The sequence below is a fragment of the Filicampus tigris genome, chromosome 17, assembly GCF_054856515.1.
Source record: "Filicampus tigris isolate MCC_2025a chromosome 17, RoL_Ftig_1.0, whole genome shotgun sequence".
In the NCBI taxonomy this organism is placed as follows: Eukaryota; Metazoa; Chordata; class Actinopteri; order Syngnathiformes; family Syngnathidae; genus Filicampus; species Filicampus tigris.
Genome location: NC_141233.1, coordinates 14,900,947 through 14,908,215, shown reverse-complemented (window position 1 = coordinate 14,908,215; position 7,269 = coordinate 14,900,947). Strand labels below are relative to the sequence as shown.

The 7,269-nt window shown below is 43.3% G+C and overlaps 1 protein-coding gene across 2 annotated transcripts; it reads left to right on the top strand.

Annotated features, from left to right (window-relative positions):
- Positions 1 to 7,183, top strand: LOC147133564 (transcriptional coactivator YAP1-like). Of its 2 annotated transcripts, XM_086057082.1 has the most exons (9): positions 1 to 220; positions 502 to 766; positions 1,733 to 1,950; positions 2,956 to 3,107; positions 4,051 to 4,152; positions 4,350 to 4,417; positions 4,999 to 5,117; positions 5,194 to 5,297; positions 5,918 to 7,183. In XM_086057082.1, the coding sequence occupies exons 2-9, from the start codon at positions 554 to 556 to the stop codon at positions 6,085 to 6,087; spliced, it is 1,146 nt and encodes a 381-aa protein (XP_085913208.1). In that variant the 5' UTR covers positions 1 to 220; positions 502 to 553; the 3' UTR covers positions 6,088 to 7,183. The 2 variants fall into 2 exon arrangements, with proteins under 2 accessions (XP_085913208.1, XP_085913209.1); XM_086057083.1 differs by lacking the exon at positions 4,051 to 4,152.
- Positions 7,184 to 7,269: the final 86 nt, after the last annotated feature.

Here is a 7,269-nt window from a genome sequence, read left to right as displayed (position 1 = left end):
CATGCGCACTATCACAGGAACGTGGATGTGCACGCGCGCACACACACACAAAAGTTTGGACTTGTAGTCGTGATTTTTTTCCACGCACTTTGTTCCACTTAACGCTGCGTGGATTTCTTTCTTGAGGAGTGTCGGGATTCTGCGGTTGTTGTTGTTTTATTCCACTCCTGAGCGTGGATCTTGACGAGGAGAGTTGGGGAGACGGATTGTCTGCGTGAAGGTATGTGGGAGGCATGTTGTGTGCACTTTTTCCTATTTTTTTTTTGTCCACACACCTACGCAGTTTCTCGCAGTTGATTGCGTTTCTAAAGTACTTCTTAGTAAGTTCTGATAAAGTTCAACTGGGGTGTGGGGAGACGAGGAAAGTGGGGGTGTAGTGTAAACAATCCGATTACCACGTCACGCATTATTGTCTCGCAACCCCCCCCCCCACACACACACACACACACACACTCCCACGACGTCCACGCGTATTCTTAATTGTGAAGTGTTGTTTTGCAGCTTTTTGCTGTTGTCAATCGTGTGACCCACACACACAAAAAAAGGCCCCCACATGGACGCGCACCGTGGCGGCGGCAGCGCGCCCCCGGCCGGCCAGCAAGTGGTGCACGTCCGCGGCGACTCCCAGAGCGAGCTGGAGGCCCTGTTCAGCGCCGTCATGAACCCGGCCAAGGCCGCCCAGCAGCCCGCCTCGCTGCCCATGAGGATGCGGAAGCTGCCCGACTCCTTCTTCAAGCCGCCGGACCCCCGCACGCACTCCAGACAGGTCGAGAACGCACATGGAACCCGGATGATAGTCATCATTGTGATTCAAGTGTATAAATAAGTTGTCAAAACTATAAACCCTTTCACATTGCCTGTAATAGATAACCCAAACCCGATTTTGATCGCTTGTCTTCTCCAACTCAAAACCTCCCCAACTCTTATGTGAATCCCGACCCTGTCTTTAACACCTAATTTGAATTCACAATAGTTTGAAGGCCTGATTTGAAAACGCCATTCTGGCTTGAAACCCAAACTTAAATTTGGTTTGAAAATGTAACCTAAAATCCTAGACCCGTTTTGAAACCCCAATTTGAAACCCTAAACTTGTCGTGAAGCTTTAACTCTGGTTTTAAAACCTTAACTTGAATACCCAATGCTGTCTTGAATACTGAATTTGAAACACTAATCCTGTTTTGAAGCCCGGGCCTTGTTTTGAAACCCTCATCCTGAAAAATCCCACCCTGGTTTAAACCCCTAACTCAGATTTGAAACCTCAATTTGAAATCCCAAACCTGTTTTGGAACCCTAATCCAAAACACCAATCTTGCAGGGGAACCCTAACAATGTCTTGAAACCCCAATTTGAACCCCTAATCCTCCTTTGAGTGCCAAATTTGAAACCCCATTCTTATATTGAACCCCTAACATTGTCCTGAAACACTAACCCTCGCTTGAAACCTTATCTTGAATCCCTTATCCTGCTTTGAATACTCATATTGAAAACCCGTCTTGAAACCCTAACCTTTTCTTGAAACTCCAAACGTGGTTGAAACCTTAATCTGAATCCCTAATCCTGTCTTGAATTCCAAATTTGAAACCCTAAACCCCTAAGACAGACTTCAGATCTTGATTTAAAACTCCAAACCTCTCTTGAAACCTTAATTGACAACCCTAACGCTGTCACATGTCCTATTCTTTTCAAATAAGCGTCTGACGTATTGCATGATTGTTTTTTTTCCCCCCGTCAGGCCAGTTCGGACGGAGGCGCGTGCGCTTCCCTCACGCCTCACCACGTGCGCGCTCATTCCTCACCTGCCTCGTTACTGGTCAACATGCCTGACGCGGCGGCTGTGGCTGCAGCCGTGGCGGCGGCCTCTGCCGCCCCGCCTGTCATCCCTGACGACGTGCCGCTGCCGCACGGCTGGGAGATGGCCAAGACGGCCACTGGACAACGATACTTTCTCAAGTAAGAGCATCTGTGTGACCTTACTCTCGCTGAAGCCCTAATCGTGGCTTGAAAACCTCATTTGAAACCCTAATCTAGCAACCTAATTTGTTACCCTTACCCTGAAACCCCACTTTGAAACCATAATCCTGTTTTTGAAATCCCGACACTGTCTTGAAGCCCTACTTTGAAACCCCAACACTATCTTGAAACCCTAACATTGTCTTGAAACCCTACTTTGAAACCTCAACACTGTCTTGAAACTCTATTTTGAAATCCTTATCCTGTCTTGAAACTCAATTTTAAACCTTAATTCTTTTATGAAACCACAACTTGGAACCTTAACTCTGTCTTGAAACCCTAAATTAAAAGCACTAAACATTTTTTAAACCCTAACTTGCCTTGAAACCCGAATTTGAAGCCCCAACCTAAGATTGAAACCCTAATCCAGTGTTGAATATTCGATAGAAACGGCAACACTGATTTGAAACCTTAAATTGAAGCACTGTCCATTTTGAAACTCTAATCGACCCTTGTTTTGAAACGCTAACATGAAGCCCCAACCCTTTCTTGAAACCTTAATCCGGTGTTGAAAACCTGATTTTAAACCTCTACCGTGTCTTGAAACCTTACCATGAAAGCCCCACCTTTGGTTTGAAACCATAATCCTGTTTTAATCCAGTCTTGAAACCCCGAAATTAAAACACTAACCCTAGATTAACCCCTAATCCTTCCTTAAAACCCTACTTTTGAAAATCGAACCCTTTCTTTCTGAAGCCCCTAACCCATGCTTGAAACCCCGATTGGAAACCCTAAGACTGTCCCGGAACAAGACTATCATTTTATTTGTAACAAAGTAACACAAGGTTGTTGGTGCAAATAACAAAATGGCAAGTTCTCGTGTGAGTTACGCACGCACGCACACGTCCACACATGTTGTCGTACTGGTCAATCCAGTCTCACTCCTTCAAGTCATTGTTCTAACTCGCTCGGTGTGCATGTTGGTGCGTGCGGGTGTGCCTGCAGCCACCTGGACAAGACCACCACCTGGCATGACCCCCGCCTGACACAGCTCCAGTCGGCCGCCCCGCCGCACCCCAGCCTGTCCCCCGTCCACGCCCACTCCCTGAGCAACCCGGCCACGGCCACCACGACGCCCAACTGCAATCCAGACACAGGTATTATTTGTGAAGAATTGCAATTCATAAAGTCACAATAACGCCAAAGAAAACATACTTTGTAGCTGTATCTATGTACAGCATGTGTATGTAAATATATAGCTGTATGTATGTATATGTGTGTGTGTGTATACGTTTGATACTTCTCAACAGGAATTCAAGCCACAAATGCACTTTGGAAGTTGGCAACTTGACAAACAAGTGACGGGAAGCGAGATCATCCTCGCTTTATTTTAGACCTTAGCGTTGTGATGCATCTAACTCTTGACGCATTACACTCCACTGCACGTCAAGTCTGCGGACTGTTATACATTATCTGTATTTGATTTGTGTGGTTGTTTGAAAAAAAAAAAAAAAAAAGAAATGCTTTTTTGTTGAGTTTTTACACACAGTACTTGCTGCGATGTGTTTTTTTTAAATCTTGCGCACAAGAAATACACAAAATCTTTCATAAATGAATACCAAAACAAAGCATTTTAGAAAAAAAGTCAAACTAATAAACTAACAAACCTGCTCTGACAATTACATAAAACTTTGAAAATTGTAAAAAAAAAAAAACTCCAAGCGAAATACAAACTACCGGTAACTATAATGAAAATTCCTAAACTATTCGCAGCTTTATCACTCCAACTTCTTAAGCACCGAGCTTATCTAGAAAATAAACTTTAACAGGGAATGGCATTAAATTAAACAGATTGAACTTTTTTTTTTAATTGTTCACTATTTGCCAAACTGACACTTATTGTGAAATAATTTGAACTGAGTTCACTGCCACCATACCACGCTCGTATCTCAAGGACATCACTGCATATGACTAATATCTTGTAGTTTAACTGGGTGTTTATTTACCCACAATGCTCAGAAGACATAAAAAAAAAAAAAAAAAAAAGGGGGTCATCTTGTGAGTCTTCTCCTGCTCATATGTGCTCTCGCTGCTGTTCAGGTGGGCTGCCTGAAGGCTGGGAGCAGGCCGCCACTGCCGAAGGGGACGTGTACTACATCGATCACGTAAATAAGAGCACCACGTGGCTCCACCCGCGTCTAGGTAGCGCCGCCACAGTCCAGTATTATTTGGGGGAGGTTTTGGGGGGGGGGTCTGCAGAGGTGCTTGTTTGTCCACTATCATCACCGCAACCGGAAAGGTCGCGAAGCAAAACAGTTCTCAAGGAAAAGAATGAAGCTTTTTTTTTTTTTTTTTTCTTTTTGAACTGAAATTATTTTTTTTTTGTGTGTGTGTTACAGGCCTGCTGAGCTTGGTTATGCAGCAGCGGAAGGAGAAAGAAAGACTGCGATGCAAGCAACAAATGCAGGTTGTTACATCTGACGTAGGCAAGATTCGGGAAACGTTATTTATGAGGGGCGATGAAGAACGCAGAGCGCGGCGCAGTTATTAACACACGTTTACAACATAAATACATAATAAGGCTATGAATAACTACAAGGGTGTGGTGGAATCTTTCCCTTGATGTACAGGATGTATATACAGTACATTATTGCACTGGTAGGCTTTCATTACATGTGTAGTAAACGTACCATTAGTGGTACAGAAGCTCCCTCTAGTGGTATGCTAAAGAAACACTGACAAGTCCATTTAAAAATACAATTTTACTTATGTGCACATTTATTGTTGTCTAATTTCTCACATGCTGTTTTATAATAATTTAAACTTAAGACACACTTTAAACACAGTGAAAATATATTTAAACACCAAGAAAACAATGCATAAATTGCATAGAAAATACGACGCACATATTGGCGTCTGTGTAAGAGGCGGGGCATGTGACGTGTGAGAGCTGTGGTTGACAGCAGCCTCTTTATATACAAATGTAGTGCAAATTTGGTGTGTCAGAAATGTGTATATTGTATTTGAATTCATGTGCATGTGTTGTAGGACGCAACTGGAGGAGGAAGGAACCAGATGTCGGCCGCCATGGATCATGACAGGAACACACTTGCCCCTTCTGTGGATGTCAGGATCCGAGCTCCCACCCACGAACCCACGCTTAATGGGTGAGCGTTGTTGTCGTCGTCGTCGTCGTCATCATCATCATCATTATTATCATGTGACGTGTTTGTTCCCACGCAGCGGCGCTCACTCGCGCAACGAGAGCACCGACAGCGGCTTGAGCGTCAGCAGCCTGCCGCGCTCGTCCGACCTGGCGCTCGCCTCTGTGGATCACATGGACACCGGTAATGCTTGTTGCTAAATGCTAAAATGTAGTATAGACAGTTTGTCTACAAACAATATGCCAGCAACTGGAGTAGAAAAAGCGCTAAGAGAGGTTGATAAGTATTTCAAATCAAACTGTTGCAGTTGTGTACCATTTCCAAGAAGAATGGCTGAAATGCTAACATGCTAACAGTTTGTGTGCTAACTTAGCAAGTTAGGTGCTATTTCCCAATGAGAATGGCTAAAATGCTAATACAGTTTACAGCAACATGAGTTTAGTGCCAAGGCAGGTGGATAACGATTTTACACCATGGCCCTGTCATAAGGCACTATTTTAAACTGACTTGCCGAAAATGCCAACATTCTCACAGTTGTTATACTAACAACCATGTAGCAAAGTGAGTACAGAAAGTGCTAAGATAAGTTGATAACAATTTTACATCATGCACCTGTAGAGATGTAGGGAAATGAGAATGGCATGCCAACAGTTGGTATGCTAACATACAGCAAAATGGCAACCCGAGTACAGAAAGCACCAATGCAGGTGGATAAGGATTTTACATAATGCCATTTTAGCCCGGTACTATTTCTAATGAGAATGGCTCAAATCACTTGGTAATAAAACAAAGTTCCATCGTAGGTGAGTGTGGCGAGTCGTCGACTTTACAGGACTCGATGCCTGCGATGAGCGAGAGCGAGGAGCTGATGCCCTGCATCCCGGAGGGTCTGAGTTCGGACCTTCTGATGGACATGGAGACGGTCCTGTCCGGCTCGCACATGGACAGGGACAGCCTGCTCACCTGGCTATAGAGACGCCATTTTGTGTCTTCTTCAAGAACACTTTGTGTGGATTGTTGACACTAACATGAGAGAGACTTCATTTGCCTACACGTGAGAAATGCCCGACGCTTACGCTCTCTGGTGCCCTTGAAATAACCTTCAAGTGGTAAGATGCTGGAATTCTTCCTTTTTGGGGGGGGCTTTTCAAAGAATCCACATGGTCAGTACGCTCATCTAGGCCATTTGAACCGTGCTGCAGCCCACATGAAAGTCAGTCATTCGTGATTACTGCTACCATACACAATGGACATCAACAGAGTGACTAGAAATACTCCACAAGGTCAAAAAAAAAATCCACTTCGTCACAACCGACGCCATGCAGAATAGCAATGAACAGAATGCCTGGAAATCATCCACAAAGTCAAAAAATCCTATCCCTCGGCCATGCACGGGCATGTGCCACCTTGCACGAAGTAATTGAACAGAATGCCTAAAAATAGTCCACAGCACAAAAAATCTTGAAATGAAGGGATGGTGTTCAATCTTTTATCTAGTGAAGTAATTGTACGCTTTTTACGTAAAATGGGTTGATTTATTGTGGTCTCTCGTACTACGTCATTCCTAATATTTCCCTCACCTTATTGAGCCGCCAGAGGGACGAAATATTAGGAACGGCCAAGGAAACATGCACTGAGTGGAGTACTGCCAGCTGTTCCTAATATTATGGTTTTGCCTTATGTGGTTATTGTGGGAGGCGGCTATTTTAAAGCTGTTGTAACTCTTGAAGGTACAGTACAACCTTTTATCTTGGCAATAAACAGCGAATGAAGGCTTTTTTTTTTTTTTTTAAAGGCTGCTTAACAGAGCAACATACTAATTGTAGAACTTGCGGTGTGTTTTATATGATTTTACATTTATCACTCATACCACCACAGTGCAACACTAGCTTGTTATTTATCTTAGGATGATGCATGACACTCCCTGTATGGTATATGAATATATATGTAACATAATGAGCTTTATCTATTTACAGAGTTTTGTACCTTTTTATGCATGCGGTTTATATATATCCATTTATTTTATTCTCACTGTTTGAAATGTATAATAAACATTGAATGAATCCAAACCATGGAAGCAGATTGTGTGTGTAAAAAAATATATATAATTAATGCAACTGTTTAAATAACATTAACTTTCATGGAAGTGTAAAGA

What these genes read in the sequence shown, in the direction of transcription:
- LOC147133564 (XM_086057082.1), top strand. Translation starts at nt 554, where the DNA reads ATGGACGCGCACCGTGGCGGCGGCAGCGCGCCCCCGGCCGGCCAGCAA. An exon ending in GGACAACGATACTTTCTCAA is followed by an intron (nt 1,951 to 2,955) that starts GTAAGAGCATCT and finishes GTGTGCCTGCAG; the next exon opens with CCACCTGGACAAGACCACCA. An exon ending in GATGCAAGCAACAAATGCAG is followed by an intron (nt 4,418 to 4,998) that starts GTTGTTACATCT and finishes CATGTGTTGTAG; the next exon opens with GACGCAACTGGAGGAGGAAG.